Here is a 19,081-nt window from a genome sequence, read left to right as displayed (position 1 = left end):
AGAGCCTTAACATGGTTGCAATTCAAAAAAGGATAGCTTCAAATATACTTTATTATATAGTTTTGTATTCTGTTATTACAAAAATGTCTGAAAATATATAGTCCATTTGTTGAAAAGGGATTACATCTACATTACATTTTATTTACATAATTAAAGTGTTTGTGCTTTTTTTTAATAATAAAAAAATCCCATTGAACACATGAAGGTCTGGGGCTAATTAGTGAAGTGTCAATGGCCGCCTGAGACAAATTGTATCTGAGCAAGTGAAGGAATGTTCCTTTATATTGAAGCAGTCAAATTTGCTCTACATGTATCTCGTAGTTTGGTTATCGTAGCCATTCCCAGACTTCCAGGTTCCGTAAATATTTTCTAGAATTGAAAATTAAAGTATTAGCATATACGACAATGCAAAGAAATATCTGAATGTGTGCTTCATGATACAAAACGAGCAGAATCGCACTGATCAGAAAATACAGTCAAGTCCCTCTTTTCTAGAATGGGATATATGAATTATTAAATAATTATAAATGATTAAACTTACAATTGTTTGTAAGATTGTTAGACATGAGTATTAAGAAATACTAAAGATTCACTTGCAGTATATTGGAACATGAAAACTAGTGGATCTTGTACTAATTTGGTCAGATAAATATAAGGCTAATTTTCCTCCATAGCTAATTTTCCATATTTAGAAGTAGTCCACTTCTAAATGCCAGTTAAACTTATGAGTTAAACTTATGCTGCAATTGTAACTTTCTCAAGGTAATCAGGCTGACCAAAATTTAGATGGGTCTTAGAACCAACCTCATCCAAAGTTTAGAGAATTTATATCTGACCCCAGAGATTTTTAATTGACTCAAAATAAGAAGGAATTGTGTTTGGGATTAATACTAGGTTACATTTAAAAATAGTTTCCAAAAAACCCCTATAAAACCTATTAAAACCTATAATTAAGTGTTGTACCACATGATTCTTGACAAATGTATCTTTCTCTTTTATGTACACACAACATATGCACCAAGACAAATTTCTTGTCTGTCCAATCACACTTGGCCAATAAAGAATTCTATTGTATTCTATTCTGTCTAAAAAACACAAAGCAATTTTACACATGAAAACTCCTAGCTTTCAGAATAAAAATTGATAAATGTGACATTATCAATATCCAAAAAAATATATCCATAAAATCCCCTCAGAATGAATGACCTTGGGGATATTAACTAAAATTAAAGGGAGATTCAAGATTTAAAGACGTTCATTTGCACAGCATATTGTTTGCTGACATCAGTTGCAATGGCCATCAAAAATCATTGTAGAAGGGAAATTAGACAAATTTATACAAATCAGTCTGTTGGTAATTACTAAGCTGGATGGTTGCATCTTGACTCAAAAAGCAGCATGTTGGCTGATAAAACTGTTCCTCACTTGTTCTTGTTTGGAGATTTAATTTGCCACAGTGAGGTAGGATGGGAAACTAAAGAGATCTTTGAGATACTCCAAGGCTCTAAAGCTTGATGAAAAGGAGGATATATCTCAGTTTTCTAGAGATTTAATATTATTCAGTATTTATTTATGAAATATAGGGCTGTCCCTCATCTGTGAAACATCATATGGCTGTTCACATTGTGTGAAGCTAATGAAACTAAGCTGACACTTAACCCTAGAGAAAAATCATGAATATAAATGAATGTTAAGCTTTACTAAAGCAAAGTGACTTTTCAAAAGTAAGGGCTCTTGTAGGCTTAATAAACAATTCCAGAAGTTCTATAGAAAGAATACCAATAAGAGTTAAATGGGATTACAGGTATCTGTATATCCTTAGCTGTTTGGTTATGCAGAGATGAGAGAAACTAGGTGATTCTATAATGCTGTGAATCATTTCCAACACGATCTGTGCCCACTGCCAAGAGTTTGATCCTAATTGGCTCAAGGTTGATTCACTTTCCATCCTTCTGAGGTCAGCAAAATAATGATCCCAGATCGTTGGGGGCAATATGCTGACACTGAAAACCACCTGAAGTGCTATAAAGTACTATGAAGTGGTATATAAGTCTACTTGCTATTCTAATATTTGGGGCAGGGTGATAGTTGAGCCCATTGGATGGAGCTGTTTGGTTTTACATATTTCATGATCTTTATTTTTTGTTTTTATTTGTGAGCCTCCCAGAGTTGTTGGGCATTGTGCAGCCTACACATTGTATGACTAGATGCAACATATTTTAAAAATGATGATTTCATAAAGCCTGATTAAACAATCTTATGAACAATAATATCAATATACGATTTTATAGATTTATAGTTTTCTACAGTGACACCCACCTGCATAAATATGTGACACTCGGTTACGAATGGTCCTGTAGTAATCTGCTTAAATTTTTCACAGATTTCAGGAAAATTTGTAGCTTCTAAAATGAAATCTTGATGTTGCTTAATTAATGTTAAGGCCACACGAAATATTATTTTTGATCCTTCATAAAATAAACAGTCCCAAATTCGAAGCACAGTCTGTAGAAGAATGAAATCAGTTACTGAGTGTATGAAACACATGCACTAGAATTTGTATAATTATATAAAAGGCAATTCAAGTTGGTATCAGTTCTCACTTGCCTCTACTGGAAGAATGTCAATGAATAAACATATAAACCAACGGGATGCCACCAAAGTCCACAAGTTGCCATGTTTTTCCATTAATTCTGCCACAGCTGGAATCTTCATTTTCACAAGGAGTCCAAGAACATCTTGATCTATTTTCAGACCCATCATTTCGGGACTATAGTAATCTTCAGAAAGATGAAATGAAAACTTATGTCATTGTTTTAAATGTATATATCTATCTTCTGTAAGATATATCTAGCAGTAAGAAGGATATCTCCTTCCAAAGCTAATTTGCATCTTGTTTGGTCAATGGTGGTCCTGTGAAATTATATAAATTCTACTAGGACAGCCGAAAAATAGTATTACAAATTTCGTCTGAGGACAATTTGCAGGAAAAATACACTCGTTTCCTCTCTTCACAGACATGGACAGAGAAGAATGGCTAGCAAGAATAGATGATACTGGAAATAAGTTGTTTTTTTATTACCACTAGCTGGATCTCAACCAGCATAAAATGAATTTCCAGTGCTACAAATTTTGAAAAGTTATAGATGTTGACTTTCCATAAAACTACAGACAATTTTACTGTATATCTTCAAGAAAGTTTGTTCTATATTGAAGAATACACTGGCATGACACATCTACAGGTAGTTTCAAGGAGGACACACACAAAAGCATTCCATCATAAGTCATTTTCCCCCATAATGTATGAGAAAGTAAAATGGTCACTCCAATTCTTAATAAAGACACCAGGTGGCGCTACATAACTTGGCATTCTTTGCCATGCTGTAAATTCCAAGTTTGTAATCTTTCCAGGATCAGTGGAAAAAGAACAGTTGCTGCTTTCAATCACCAAAAGCAGAGCAAAACCACAGACCAGAGTTATTTGCATGAATAATGAGGCATTATTCCAAACCACTAGAAATGCTACAAGATCAAGGTTGGACCTGCCACTACTTTGCTTTCTTGATTGTACAATAAGCCAACTCCAAGAGAAGAATACTTTTTTGTTTCTTCAAAGCATTTATATAGTCATCCATCTTCTAACCGATTCTGGATGGTTTCCAATCAAGAAGTTAAAACAACATATACAATCATGTTAAAATTATAAAACTAAACACATTAAAAACAACAACAATCTGGTGCCAAATCAAGCTTCTCGTGCTGTCGTTCAAATGTGATTCCAGCGCTGGAGAGAAGCGCGAGAGCTACAAAACTTTATAAACGGCTCTGTTCCACGGGGCAGGGGCTGCTGCAGGAAAGGCACACTTCCTAGTTCCTATCAGATAGCATATTCAGGGAAGGGATTAGAAGTTGACCTGGTAAGATGGGTAGCTGTCCTTCAGATAATCTCGCTCTGCGCCATATGGAGCTTTAAAGGTGATGACCAGCACCTTGAAGTGCACACGGAAAAAAACCTGGACGTCAATGCAGCTTATACAACTGAGGTGGGCAAACCTGGGGGGGGGGAGGCATTACTCTGTGTAGTGCTGCAGTCTGGGTGGTCCTCAAAATTGAAAATTATAAAAAGAAAAACATTACAAGATTTCATTCTACAACACTGTAAGGCAGTAATGGCAAACCTATGGCATGGGTGGCACACAGAGCCATATTTGCTGGCATGCAAGCCTTTGCCCTAGCTCAGCGCCAACGTGCATGTGTATGTCAGCCAGCTGATTTTTGGATCATACAGAGGTTCTGGGACGTTGTTTTTGGCTTCCAGAGAGCCTTCAGGGAGATGGTGGAGGGTATTTTTACCCTCGCTCAGCTCTAGGGAAGCCTTTGGAGCCTAGGGAAGGTGAAACATGAGCCTACTGGGCCCACCAGAAGTTGGGAAGCAGGCAATTTTTGACCTCCAGGGGATTGGGGAAGCTGTTTGATTATGCGTGTGGGCACTTGCGCCTGCACGATAGTATATGCGCATGCTCTTTCGGTACCTGTGGGGAAAAAGGTTCGCTCTATATAAATGACCTTTGCAATCACATTACATGCGACTGCATTTTTTTCACTGATTATGTGAAACTCTTCAACACCACTGACAACACGGCTACCCTCAAAAAAGACCTTGATTCTGTGTCTGAGTGGTCAAACATCTGGCAACTCCAAATCTCAACCAACAAATGTGTCTTGCACATGGGCAAAAAGAATAAGAACATCAAATACAAGCTGAATAAACAAGACCTTGCAGATGACCCTCACTCTGTCAAAGATCTTGGAATACCCATATCAAATGAACTAAGTGCCAAAGCCCACTGCAACAACATCTGCAAAACAGCATCAGGAGTAGTGATGGGTGAACCGAACTCGCACAATTCAGGTCCGTACCGAATTTTGCGGTGTTCGGTATGCTGAACACAAACCCGAAATTTTTTCAAAGTTCGGGGTCGCGTTCAGCGTTCGGTTGTCTCGGCTGGCCAGGAAGTTACGTCTCCGTGATGTCAAAGCCCTGCCCCCAGAATCCCATTGTGGGGAGGCTGGAAGAGTGGGGGTGGGAGATTCCCTTCTGCCTGCCACCGCCCCCCTCCCCTTTGACGTCCGAAGGAGGATGGGCGCACGTGGTGTGTGTGGGGAGCCTTTCTCCATTGGGAAAGTAAGATGATGGCAAGTTTCTCGGTGCGTTAAAGCCACCAACGAGGTGGTCCCCGCCGAGAAACTTGCCACCGTCTTACTTTCCCATATCAAATGAACAAAGTGGCAAAGCCCACTGCAACAAAATGACACTCTAAGACACTCTCCTCTCTTTTACCATCCCTGTCTCCCCCCCTTGTGTGTGTGTGTTCTGCAATATCTATATTCCATTTCATGTTTACTTTAAATGGAATAGATTTACAGTATATAGAAAAATAGATTCCATCTACTTTTTCGCATTCGCTCCAAGCTGATTCATGCAAACACCTACCTCATGAACTTTAGGAGTAGATTAGATTCTAAGGATGAAATATATCATTTTGGCAGTGTATCAATCCTCATCCTGTTGACATTTTTAACTAAGTCATAAAATATTTTATGTCTTCCATCTGAAAGACATCAGATAACTTATCCAAACACTACTTCATGCTGCCATCCCAAAAAACTCCTCCTTACTTTGACAGTACTATAGAAATTAATTTATAATAAGAAAAGCAGCATCAGTTTATCAGATATATATACAAGCAGATTACGGGGCCTATGCTAACACCCTATAAAACTTTCTTATACTGTGTTTCAAAAAGCTGTAGTGTGCAATAGTTTTCCACAATCTTAAACAACTTTTATGCCTGTGGATATCAACTTCATAATTCCAAGTAGTGGCCAGGTTAGCAGTGGAATTCTGGGAGTAAAATACCCATGTCTGATGTAGAGCAACAAGGGTCGTATTCCAAATTAAAAGACTTCAAGTCAAGCCAATGATCTTTCTCAGGGATGTTTTTTTGCAAACAGGCCAATATAATCTCTCAAAATTGGCTATTTTAATAGACCATTGGCTCCCACTCATTGTTTTTAGTAGTTAAGCTACCGTCCTCAATATACTGTATTTAGATCATATAATCAGTGGTGGGATTAAAAAAATTTTACTACAGTGTTCCCCCCAAAATAAGACATGTCCTGATGATAAGGCCGACAGGATTTTTCAGGACATGTGTTGAAATAAGCCCTCCCCCAAAATAAGCTCTTACTTTTCAGGGAAAGGTGGGGGGAACATGCCAGGAGTCACTCTTTTTGTGGTGGGCACTTTTTGGGCCATGAAAGTGAAGGAAAGCCAGAGGCAGATGCATGCACACCCTGCGGGACTAGCTCGGCACCTCTGGGCTCTGCCTAGGGCAGTTTGAAAGGTGCTCCTATCTGTGAAGAAGAAGGGGAAAGCATTGATCTCTGCCTCACTGTGTCCTCGCAGGCAGGAGCGTGTTTGAAAATGCTGCTGGAGTTGGCCCAGAGCAGCTGAGCCAATCCCACGAGATGTGTGCGTTATCTGCCTCTCGCTTGCGCTCGCTCGCTTTCTCTCTCTCTCCCAAAAGAACGGCTTCCAGCTAAAGGAAGCAAGAGGCGGGTGCCCAGACATTCCGCGGGACTAGCTCAGCTCCTCTGGACTCATAGAAACCTAGAAACATAGAAGACTGACGGCAGAAAAAGACCTCATGGTCCATCTAGTCTGCCCTTATACTATTTCCTGTATTTTATCTTAGGATGGATATATGTTTGTCCCAGGCATGTTTAAATTCAGTTACTGTGGATTTATCTACCACGTCTGCTGGAAGTTTATTCCAAGGATCTACTACTCTTTCAGTAAAATAATATTTTCTCATATTGCTTTTGATCTTTCCCCCAACTAACTTCAGATTGTGCCCCCTTGTTCTTGTGTTCACTTTTCTATTAAAAACGCTTCCCTCCTGAACCTTATTTAACCCTTTAACATATTTAAATGTTTTGATCATGTCCCCCCTTTTCCTTCTGTCCTCCAGACTATACAGATTGAGTTCATTAAGTCTTTCCTGATACGTTTTATGCTTAAGACCTTCCACCATTCTTGTAGCCCGTCTTTGGACCCGTTCAATTTTGTCAATATCTTTTTGTAGGTGAGGTCTCCAGAGCTGAACACACTATTCCAAATGTGGTCTCATCAGTGCTCTATACAGCGGGATCATAATCTCCCTCTTCCTGCTTGCTATACCTCTAGCTATGCAGCCAAGCATCCTACTTGCTTTCCCTACCGTCTGACTCTGCCTACGGCAAGTTGAAACACGCTCCTGCCTGCAAGGAGGCAGTGAGGCCGGTCGGGTACAGTAAGCCCACAAGCACAGAGCTTGAGCAGCAGACATCTATGTCGCCTCCCCTTCAGCTCTGCCTCCCACCGCTGCCTCCTACACTTGCCAGCTCAGGCATCTCATCCTCCATCTGCCCTTCCTGCATCCTGCAGATGGGGGATGCACGCAAGGGCAGTGTGTGGGAATCCCCTGCAGGAACAGCCACTTGTTCCCTGGTGCTGTATCCACTGATCTTCCCCTGCCTTTGGCTCTCAAGCAAAGCGGGAAGAAGAAGAAACTCTTGCGGGCTGTCTAAGGAAGCCAAACTTCTAGCCAAACTTCTAGCCAAGCTCAGTGGTGCTTCCTTGTCTTTTCCAAATGTGCCCCTCTCTTGGGAGGGACAAGGGCAGGGGAAGAATGAGAAACATGCAACCAAAAGTTTCCTTCTCCTGGTGCTGTGTCTTACCTGCACTCTTTCTCCACCCCTGTCAAAAGATAGAGGAATGCGTTTGGAAGAGACCAGGAAGTGCGTCTGAACTTAGCCATAAGTTTGCTCTCAATTCGGCTTCCTTAGGCAGCCCGCGAGAGCTTTTTCCCCTTCCCGCTTCACTTGAGAGCCGGAGGCAGGGGAGAATCAACACCAAAGAATGCGATGGAGCTACAATTGTCAGGTAGGATGCAATTGGAGGGTGGTAGATCAGGCAGGGCAGGCTGCGAGACATCCATCTTTAATGGAATTTGGCAGCTCCATGGTTTCTCTAAGCTGGTCTATTTAGGGAGGAAGCCTTGCATAGTACAGAAATTCTTTACATGGATTTGCAACTTTACGACTATTCCTATTTACACTGGAAACAGTCACTTAAAAAAACATGCAAACATCATATTTATTTTGTATATAGGTAAACATAAACCTAAGGAGCACATGCAGTAATTTGCAGTTTCTAACATGAATGTGCTATTTGTATAAAATGAATAAATTCTCGGTGCATTACTGATGGTACATCAAATACATTTAGACTTCTGGAATTCAAAATGTGTCTACCAGATCAGCAAAGTTAGTTCTATCTATTAAACACACTTAAAGGAAAGAAATGTAGGAAATGAATTGTGATGTGAAATTCAAACATACCAGGTAATATTCGGCCAATGAGTGCATCTAATAACCAAAACGACTCCTCTTCATTCCTTGTAATAAGAATCAGGTATCCAGCTATGAAATTCATGCCCTGAAATAAATATGAATTTCCTATTTATTTCATGTCAAAAGAGGGACTCAAAAGAACAAAAAAAGAGAGAGAAAAGCAAAACATTTTTTCATGTTTAATGTTACACTTAAAAGTCTTTCATTAGTTAAGCAGTATAGGAATTCTTTCTACTTTTTTTTTCTCACATATCCAACAGAAGCGGGTGGTAGTGGTGGTGTTCCAAGACTTTGATGGAAAATAGTTATGGGGTAGTTAATCTGACATAACGAGAGGAAAAACTCATCTCTTTGGGATCTGGGACAATTTAAAAAATGGCTCTGCTGTCAGTTAAAATTTGTCTTTGTCCTATTGAGCTTATAGATTGGTGACTATGCCAATAGATAGTTTCTATATACTTAAAAAATTTTTACAAATCAAAAATTACTTTGCAACAAAGTTGAGTAGTGCTGTAACTTTTTAAAGTGTTAACTGTGTGAGCTGTACGTTTTAAAATATTCAGGAAGAGAAGTATCGTTTAGATACTACTTTCATTCATTTAGATTTAATATTTAATGCACCTCCAATTTCTTGTCTTTTTAAATTCTCCTAGCTGTTATTTCACTAATTGTTCTTGATCTTTCCAGTCAATCTAAAACAGAGAGATTACACTTTTCAAAATTTTGTTTTATAAACAATGCCAGCTTAGATTCAAACAAGACACAAAAATATATCAAAGTGGCAATATTATTTTATGGAACATTTCAGGCCATTCAAACAGAATCATCTGTTTTCCTAAGTTTTCAAGTTTCTTAAGAATTATCTGTTGACATTGGTTTTCTTCAAACAGCGGCTCCTTTTCGCAGCCTCCCCATCTCCTCTTTCTAATCTATGAAAAGCCAACAGCCAGTATAAAAAGTGTTCTATGGGGCTGGGATATTTTGTCCTCCTACTTTGCTGCTAGTTTGCTTGATAATAGCAACCATGGTGACTATTTGGCATTTGATTGCTGGAACTACAAAGGTCTACCCCTCAGAGGGTGTTTGAAGAGCAAGTGCATTTATTAAGCATGCACACCAGTACAAAGCTCTATTAGTACTGTTGCAGAAAACAGCAAACCAAGCTTGTCCAATTCTTTTAAAGGAATGCTCACTGCAGGATTTCCTGAAATAGGTTAGGTGTCACTCACATTAACATTTCTGCACTGGGAACTAATTAAAAATTCCTTAAACATAATCTTAAATTACAGAGAATCACATATACAGTGGTACCTCAAGATACGAACCCCTCGTCTTACGAACAACTCGTGATACGAACCCGGGGTTCAGAAAAATTTTGCCTCTTCTTACGAACTTTTTTGAAGTTACGAACCGGCGTTCGGAGACTGCTGGGAAGCCGCGCGGCTGTTTTAAAAGGTGACAGCCGGGCGGCTGGGCTTCCCAGAAGCCTCCCGAACGCCGGTTCGTAACTCAAACAAAGTTCGTAAGAAGAGGCAAAATTTTTCTGAACCCCGGGTTCGGTTCGGGCGGTTGCTGGGAAGCCCCCCAGCCCGGCTGTCACCTTTTAAAACAGCCGCGCGGCTTCCCAGCTGTCTCCCGAAGCCGAACGCGGAAGTTCAGCTTTGGCGTTCGGCTTCGGGAGACAGCTGGGAAGCAGCGCGGCTGTTTTAAAAGGTCGCAGCCGGCCTGGGGGGCTTCCCAGCACCCCCCGAACCCAGGTTCAGGGTTCGGGGGGTGCTGGGAAGCCCCCCAGGCCGGCTGTCACCTTTTAAAACAGCCGCGCGGCTTCCCAGCAGTCGCCAAAAGCCGTTCTTTTGCGGGGGTTTTTTTGGTTGCACGGATTAATTGACTTTACATTGTTTCCTATGGGAAACAATGTTTCGTCTTACGAACCTTTCGTCTTACGAACCTCCTCCTTGCACCAATTAAGTTCGTATCATGAGGTATTACTGTACTCTATTGCTCCTGAAAGGTCTACATTTACGGCTGCCTGCAAAGTTCAACATATTTTATCCAGTTGAAAAAGCTTCAACTTCTCTAAAGAATTCCTCTACCTGATGCACTGATTTGCCAAGTATTTTGGAAAACAGTGGCTCTATTTTGAAGAATATAGTAGCAGCATGTTCGAGAGCTAAAGTCACCGTCTACTGAAATTATATGATGGTAAAATGAATTAATGATGATTATTCTAGGACAGGGATAGTAGTTTTCCATTAATGAGCCTAATTTGGACTACCAGGCCCGCTCACCTGGACAGTATGGCTTTAAGACAAATCCATCCTTCTTTGGATACTCCTTTTTTTTCATATTCTCTGCCTTTCCTTTGAGGAAAATGTAAGGCAATCAAGAATTGTCCGTCATTCATGCAAGTATTCCACTTACAATCCCTATCAGCACTTTCTTAATAGGGGAACATTCAGGCCAACTAGTTACTTGGTGCGGAGAATTGTCTTCCTGTTGCATCCTGAACAGAGAAAATGTTTCAAGTTGGTTCTCTACCTCAACTGGTTTGCTAAGTGTTCTGTCTGGGTTCCCCCAGACGTCAACACCAACTAAAAAGAGTATCCAGACCCGCTGGTAAAAAGCAAAGTCCCTTTATATCTTTGAAAACAAACACAGATAACAAAAACTGTTCTTACAAACTGGAATGCTGTGAAGCTTCACAGAAGAGTCACGACAGCCAGACAATACAACAGGCTTCTTGCTGGCACACACACCACTGTAGATAATAAAACCCACGCCTCCCCCAAGTTTTCAGCCTTCGAGGCCACAAGCCAGAATCAGAGACGCCAAGGATCGAAGCAAGGTCACAGGACTCCCAAAAGATAACTCTCCACAATACAGGAAGGGCAGGCCTGCCTTTTCAACCTTTCTGAGGAGAACCACACCCAAACCCAGCTGTTGCCTATTAGGGATGGAAATACCTGTCTAATTGTCCCCTTCTTTGTGCTGCCCTTCTCTGCCTCATATCTATGATGGCTTGTGCGTTCTCATCTAATGACTCCAAGCTACTCGCTGGGGAGAGCTCCCCCCCGGGGGTCTCAGGCTGTTCCCCCTCCTCCTCGTCCTGACATTCCTCTTCCCCGTCTGCCTGGTCCTCCTCCTCCTCCTGTTCCTCGTCCTCCCCCTCTGAGCATGGAGCCGGCAGAGTTCCAGCCGTTCCCTGAGGAGCCTCAGACTGAATCACAACACCAAGCCTCTACTGCAGGAAAGAACACTGATTGTCTCTCATATCCTCCTTCAGAGAAAATGTATGTTAGTAATGGGGCATTTTGGAAAAGAGGAAGACATTAAGTGTCACCAAGGAGAGAGGGAGGAATGGCTCACCTGGGCAGGTGGAGAACCTAGATCAGTGATGGTGAACCTTATTTTCCGCAGGTGCTGAAATAGTACATGTGCATGCTATTGCATGCATGAGTGTGTATCCACCCATATTCAATACCCCTCCATGTTCCCACAATCCCCCATTTCCTGAAATGCGGGATCGTGGTGCATATGCTGTCAGTGTACATAAAATAAAATATAGATTTGTCAAGAAACATGTGGTACAACACTTAATTGTCATAGGGGTCAAATAAGCAATGAAGAAACAATCAATATTAATAAAAAATCTTAGGATGCAAGCCACAAGTTACAGTCATACAGTCCTAAATGGGAGGAAAAGGATGATAGGAACGATGAGAAAAACTAGTAGAAATAGAAGTGCAGAGTTAGTAAAAAGTTTGACAGTGTTGAGGGAATTATTTGTTTAGCAGAGTGATGGCATTCAGGGGAAAACTGTTCTTGTCTCTAGTTGTCTTGGTGTGCAGTGCTCTGTAATGACTTGATGACTTTCAGTGGGCTTGGTAGGCCCATTTTCAGGCTCCAGAGGCTTTCATGGACCTTGGGGATGGCACAAATGCCCTCTCCTGCCCCCCGGAGGCCCTCCAGAGGCCAAAAAGACCCTCCCAGAGCATCCGTGTGAGCCATAAATCAGCTGGCAGATGCCCACATGTGCACTGGAGCTGAGCTAGGGCAACAGCTTGTGTGCCAGCAGATATGACTCCGCGTGTCACTTGTGGCATGCGTGCCAAAGGCTCGCCATCACGGACCAAAATCTATCTTTTGCTTTACTAATTGCTGTCAGATGAACTGATATTCCAATTGACAATATTGGCTAGGAATCCTCGACCATCATAGCCACAACTTACATGACGCCAATTGAGAAACTAAAACTATTTTTAGCCAGATTCTTTTCTACTGTATCAACCAGGAAGCAACTCTGTTGGCACAAGGAACGTAAGTATGTGAAGTCATATTAGTCATATGACTGATTCCATTCAACAGCCTTACAATTATCAAATGGTACAGTATAAGTCTCCCATGCCCCTCATCAATAATATTTATAAGCTCTTAAAATCCTTTTGATTGATTAACCACAATGGTTCCTGTTTACAGAATCTAAATTTTTAGAGAAGAAATAGGGATTTACTTGCTACATCAAAATGAGGGAGATGCTATTGAAATGCTGAGACCCAAAACACCATTCATTCATTCATTAATTCATTTCATTCATATTTTGCATTTATTGTTTCCCCAAATAAATCAATGTGGCAAACATATCCAACACATCTTCCTTCTTCTATTTTCTCCACAACAACTTTGTGAGATTAGTTGGGCTTACAGAAAGTTACTGGTCCAAGGTCACCAGTTGGTTTTCATAGCTAAGATAGGACTCAAACTCACAGTCTCTTGCTTTGTAGCTTGGTGCCTTGACATTATATCAAACTGGCTCTCATCCTAATCTTTAAAAGGTTTTGGTTTAAACTTAAAGTCTAGTTTGCAATCTTGATTTGACAATGTCCATTGTCAAATATATTTAATTATAATATGCTTGATCTTGTTTGTCTTAGCACATTGTACTCTCAATGTTTGTGGGTTAGTCCAGTGATTTTCAACCTTTTTTGAGCCGCGGCACATTTTTTACATTTACAAAATCCTGGGGCACACCACCAACCAAAATGACACAAAATGACACCCTAAGACACTCTCCTCTCTTTTCCCATCCCTGTCTCCTCCCCACCCTTGTGTGTGTGTGTGTGTGTGTGTGTACTGTATACACACTCTTGAACCATTTCCAAAAACAGGTGAGGGCTGGGGGGTTTTCTCTCTTATTCTTTGGGTGCTTTTTATCATATGCTTTAAATCAAGAGTCACTTCGCTCTCTCTTTTGTTTCTCTCTCTTTCCTCTCATTCTCTGTCTCAATCATTTTCTCATTTCTTTTTTCCTCCCCTTTTTGCTCATTTCTCTTTCTCCCTTCCTCTCCTTTTCTCTCTTTCTCTCTCTTGCTTTCTTTCTCTCTCTCTCTCTTGCCTTCTTTATCTCTCACTCTTGCTTTCTCTCTCTTTCTCTCTTGCTTTCTCTCTCTCTCTCTTTCTCTCTCTCTTGCTTTCTTTCTCTCTCTTTCTCTCTTTCTTTCTTTCTCTCTTTCTCACTCTCACTCTCTCAGCAAAAAGTTGCGAGACCGGAACCTGAGCTTCCTTCTTCGCGGCACACCTGACCTTGTCTCGCGGCACACTAGTGTGCCACGGCACACTGGTTGAAAAACACTGGGTTAGTCGATGTTTGTAGGTTAATAACAATCATGGTTTGTTATTTAGGACAAGGTATGAACTTAACCAATAAGACTTGTTTCAAATGATTCAGTTTAGCTCAAATATGATCAAAAGTGATAAAAAATAGGAGGCAAAACTTAGAATACATTCTCAATGACATGCTGACGCAGTGCCCTTCTTTTTTGCACATTCCTACTGGTCCACTATCACTTGTAAAAAGAGAGAGAGATAGAGATTATAGATCCTGAGACATATGTGGCTGGCATGACTTCTTAAACCAAGTTCCAGCACTGGATGGGTGATCCTCAATCTCAAATGTAATTCCAAAGAGATTCAGACTGGAAAACAACTGCATGTCTTAAGCTATTGAAATATAAGTAGCATTCAAGACACTATAGGATAAAATTATAGGGTCAAATTTAATGACATGAAGTTTGTTTGCTATTATTTTCTACCTCAAAAGTGTTGTGGTTCATCCTGAGGCAGATCAAAGGCCAGCTGCGTCTCTGCTGGCTCCATGCCCGGAGGAGGCTGACAGCGAAGAGGAGGGGGCTGAGCAGTTGAACGGGGGAGGGTCCAGTCAGGAATGTGACGAGGAAGAACAGCATGGGAGCCCCGTGGAGGGGCTCTCCCCTGCCAGTAGCTTGGAGTCATTAGGTGACGAGGCACAAGCTGTCATTGACACGCGACAGAGACGTTTAGATCAAATGAAGGAGCAATTGAGGAACTATTATCAGCATTGAATAAGGAACACCAGGGCTTGGGTGTGGTCCTCATTAACAGGGAAGGGTTTATAAGGCAGGCAAGCTATTGAAGCCATGTGGAGTGTTATCAGTTTGGAGTTCCTGTAACCTGCATTGTTTCTCGGCGTCTCTGTTCCTGGCTTGTGGCCCAGCAGTCTTGAAGAACCGTGGGAGGTGTATGTCTGTTATCTACAGCCTCGTCTTGGCAGCAAGAATCCTATATTGATGCATGGACAATTGCCTTCGTGTATATATTTGGAGTTCCAGTGTTTTCCTGCTTTGTAAGGACATTTTCTGTTAGCTTCGTTTTCCTTGAACATTATAAAACTGTATTTGAATTTTACGGTGTGTCTGGCTTATCTTTTTGGGTTGGTTATAGCTTCTGGACTGACCCGGACAGAACAAAAAGTAACATTTTTTTAGTATTACATACCTGACAATATCCCACAGAAGGATTATGGTGCCCATATGCTACTAATACATTGTACAGTGTTTTCTGTAAACAAGGAACAGCAGATTTGCGGAACTTTATATTATCTGGAAATGTTCTATTTATATCTATGAAAAAGGAAACATGTTAAAAATTAATCCATGGAACAAAGTTTTGGGAATTGAATCAAATTGAGCCTCCAACTTATGCATTGATTTATGATTAAAGAAATGATACGACAGATAATATTTTGATCAAAATTAAAAACCTATACAGTATAAAATATTTTAGAAAAATTCTGTTTTTCTTTTATCCTACAAAATACATCAATTCTCTCCAGACTGCACTTCTAGATATGTCCTAATGAATAATTCTTAGAGGGAATTATATATACATTTGTCAAGAATTATGAGGTACAATACTTATGATTGTCATATGGTACAAATAAGCAACCAGGAAACAATTAATATAAATCGTAAGGATACAAGCAACAAGTTGCAGTCATACAATCATAAGTGGGAGGAGATGGGTTTAGGAACTATGAGAAAATTAATAGTAATAGTAATGCAGCCTTAGTGAAGAGTTTGACAGTGGTGGGAGAATTATTTGTTTAGCAGAGTGATGGCATTCTGGAAAAAACTGTTCTTGTGTCTAGTTGTCTTTGTATGCAGTGCTCTATAGCGTCGTTTTAAGGGTAGGAGTTGAAACTACAGTGATACCTCATCTTAAAAAAGCCTCATCATACAAACTTTTTGAGATACAAACCTGGGGTTTAAGATTTTTTGCCTCTTCTTACAAACTATTTTCACCTTACAAACCTACCACCACCACTGGGATGCCCCACCTCCGGACTTCTGTTGTCAGCGAAGCACCTGTTTTTGCGCTGCTGGGATTCCCCTGAGGCTCCCCTCCATGGACTTTCGTGTTTTTGTGATGCTGCAGGGGAATCCCAGCAGGGGATTCCCCAGCAGCGCAAAAACAGGCGCTTCACTGGCAACAGAAGTCTGGAGATGGGGTTTCCCAGCAAGGGGAGCCTCAGTGAAATCGCAGCATCGCAAAAACACAGAGGTCCGGAGGTGGGGTTTTGAGGACTTAGGTGTTTTTGCGATGCTGCGATTTCACAGATGCTCCCTTTGCTGGGAAACCCCACCTCTGGACTTCGGTTGCCAGCGAAGTGCTTATTTTTGCGATGCTGGGATTCCCCTGCAGCATCGCAAAAACACAGAAGTCTTGAGGTGGGGTTTCCCATGGAGGGGAGCCTGAGGAGCATCCCAGCAGCACAAAAATGGGCGCCTCAGCTGGCGAAAGGGGTGAATTTTGAGCTTGCACACATTAATCACTTTTCCATTGAGTCCTAAGGGAAACATTGTTTCGTCTTACAAACTTTTCACCTTAAGAACCTCGTCCCGGAACCGATTAGGTTTGTAAGACAAGGTATCACTGTATTTATGTCCAAGATGTGAATTTTGAATTTGAATTTTGAATTTGAATTTAATTTTGAATGGTCACTAAATGAACTGTTGTAAGACAAGGATTGCCTGCTTTTTATAACCTTAAGCAACTTTACATATTACTCAATATACAGTGGAACCCCGACATAAGAGCTGCTCTACTTAAGAGCAACTCGAGATAAGAGCTGGGAGGGGAGAGATATTTTTGTTCTACTTACAAGCCCAAATTCGAGATACAAGCGCCAAGGAGCTGTCTCCTGAAGCCAAATGCTAACTTCCGCGTTCGGCTTCAGGAGACAGCTGCGAAGCGTCGCGCGTGTTTTAAAAGGTTGCAGCCGGCCTGGGGGGCTCGGGGGGGTGCTTGCAGCTTTCTTTCTTGCTCTTTTTTTTTCTCTCTTTTACCTTCCCTTCCTCTATTTCTTCTTTTCTTTCTCCTTCCCACCTTCTTCCCTCACTCCCTCCCTTCACTCATTCCTCTCTTACTCTCCCCTTTCATAAGTTTCCTTGCTTCCTTCCTCTGTTCCTGTCCCTTCCCCCTTTCTTTCTTTCTTTCTTTCTTTCTTTCTTTCTTTCTTTCTTTCTTTCTTTCTTTCTTGCTCTTTTTCTTTCTCTCTTTTACCTTCCCTTCCTCTATTTCTTCTTTTCTTTCTCCTTCCCACCTTCTTCCCTCCCTCCCTTCACTCATTCCTCTCTTACTCTCCCCTTTCATAAGTTTCCTTGCTTCCTTCCTCTGTTCCTGTCCCTTCCCTCTTTCCTTCCTTCCTTCCCACCCTCCGTCCATTCATTCACCCATTCCTCTCTTGATCGCTTAAAGCCGGTCCCTGGTGCAAAAAGGGTTGGGGACCTCTGTCCTACAGGATTGGGTGGCAGAGAAGTTGAACATATGTAAATTTAAAAGTTTAAGAAAGTTTACAAGTTAAGTGAAAGAAACTTCATTATTCATTTATATGTACATGTACATTTCTTCATTAAAAACATGTCTTTCTGCATAATTTAGACTAACTTTGTGAGTTTTTTGAGGGCTGGAACCAATTAAAATTATTTACATTAATTCCTATGGGGACATTGAGGCAGGAGAAGACTTCTGTATGAGCTTTCCCATCTCTTTCAACTTGAAATATCTGGGTTTTTTTCGTCCACTTCCTTTATACTCAGGTAGATACTATGTAATATTTCAGAATAATCATTTTGGGGAGAAACCTAACTTTGTTTACTGCCCTTCAAATTTTCTAACAAAATTCTTCATTCATTCATTCATTCATTTATTTAGAAACATAGAAGACTGACGGGAGAAAAAGACCTCATGGTCCATCTAGTCTGCCCTTATACTATTTCCTGTATTTTATCTTACAATAGATATATGTTTATCCCAGGCATGTTTAAATTCAGTTACTGTGGATTTACCAACCACGTCTGCTGGAAGTTTGTTCCAAGGATCTACTACTCTTTCAGTAAAATAATATTTTCTCATGTTGCCTTTGATCTTTCCCCCAACTAACTTCAGATTGTGCCCCCTTGTTCTTGTGTTCACTTTCCTATTAAAAACACTTCCCTCCTGAACCTTATTTAACCCTTTAACATATTTAAATGTTTCAATCATGTCCCCCCTTTTCCTTCTGTCCTCCAGACTATACAGATTTGATTTGTATGCTGCCCCTCTCCGTAGACTCGGGGCGGCTTCATTTACTTTCATTTACTTTCTCCACCAGTTCATTGTATCTTGCCCTTTTTATTGACAAAATGTCTTCTCCTTGGGATATCAAACTCTCATGCAATATCTGTTTAGGCTTTTTTCTTACAGGTACTACTTGACCTACTACAACAATTGAGGCCAAAAATTATGTTGTCAAGTGAGACATTCATATTGTCCCATTTTATGGCTTTTCTCGACACATTTTCTGGTTACTGCAACCATCATAAGTATGAGTCAGTTGCTTGCCAAGTGTCTGAATCTTGATCACATGACCAAAGGGAAGCTGCAATGGTCGTAAGTGTGAAAAATTGTCACAAGTTACTTTCTTCAGTGCCATTTTAACTTTGAATGGTCACTAAATGAACTGTTGTAACTCAAGGGCTACCTGTAGTATTTTTTCTTGCTTCTGAGCCTGTTGGTACATTTCCAGGAACCTGATATTTATTCCATAGGCTGCATGTGACTTTTTATATTCTAGACCCAGGATGGCACGTGGCACATGGAGCCATATATGAGGGCATGGAGGGCATTGAAAAGTGTTCGGAAACTTCAGGTCATGCAGAATGCAGCTGCGAGAGCAATCATGGGCTTTCCCAAATATGCCCATGTTACACCAACACTCCGCAGTCTGCATTGGTTGCCGATCAGTTTCCGGTCACAATTCAAAGTGTTG

General features: G+C 40.9%; 1 protein-coding gene across 1 annotated transcript in view; it reads right to left on the bottom strand.

Annotated features, from left to right (window-relative positions):
• Positions 1 to 33: 33 nt before the first annotated feature.
• Positions 34 to 19,081, bottom strand: part of GRTP1 (growth hormone regulated TBC protein 1) — a 33,538-nt gene continuing 14,490 nt past the window's right edge. The window contains exons 4-8 of the mRNA XM_070751135.1: positions 15,268 to 15,392; positions 8,446 to 8,542; positions 2,608 to 2,780; positions 2,320 to 2,505; positions 34 to 369 (exon numbers count right to left, since the gene is read on the bottom strand). Coding sequence (XP_070607236.1) covers positions 280 to 369; positions 2,320 to 2,505; positions 2,608 to 2,780; positions 8,446 to 8,542; positions 15,268 to 15,392 — 671 coding nt within the window. The 3' untranslated portion in view covers positions 34 to 279. The remainder of the gene's footprint in view (positions 370 to 2,319; positions 2,506 to 2,607; positions 2,781 to 8,445; positions 8,543 to 15,267; positions 15,393 to 19,081) is intronic.

This window comes from Erythrolamprus reginae, chromosome 4, assembly GCF_031021105.1.
Source record: "Erythrolamprus reginae isolate rEryReg1 chromosome 4, rEryReg1.hap1, whole genome shotgun sequence".
Lineage (NCBI taxonomy): Eukaryota > Metazoa > Chordata > Lepidosauria > Squamata > Dipsadidae > Erythrolamprus > Erythrolamprus reginae.
Note: the sequence above shows the minus strand (reverse complement) of the source record. Positions and strands in the feature narration are given on the sequence as shown.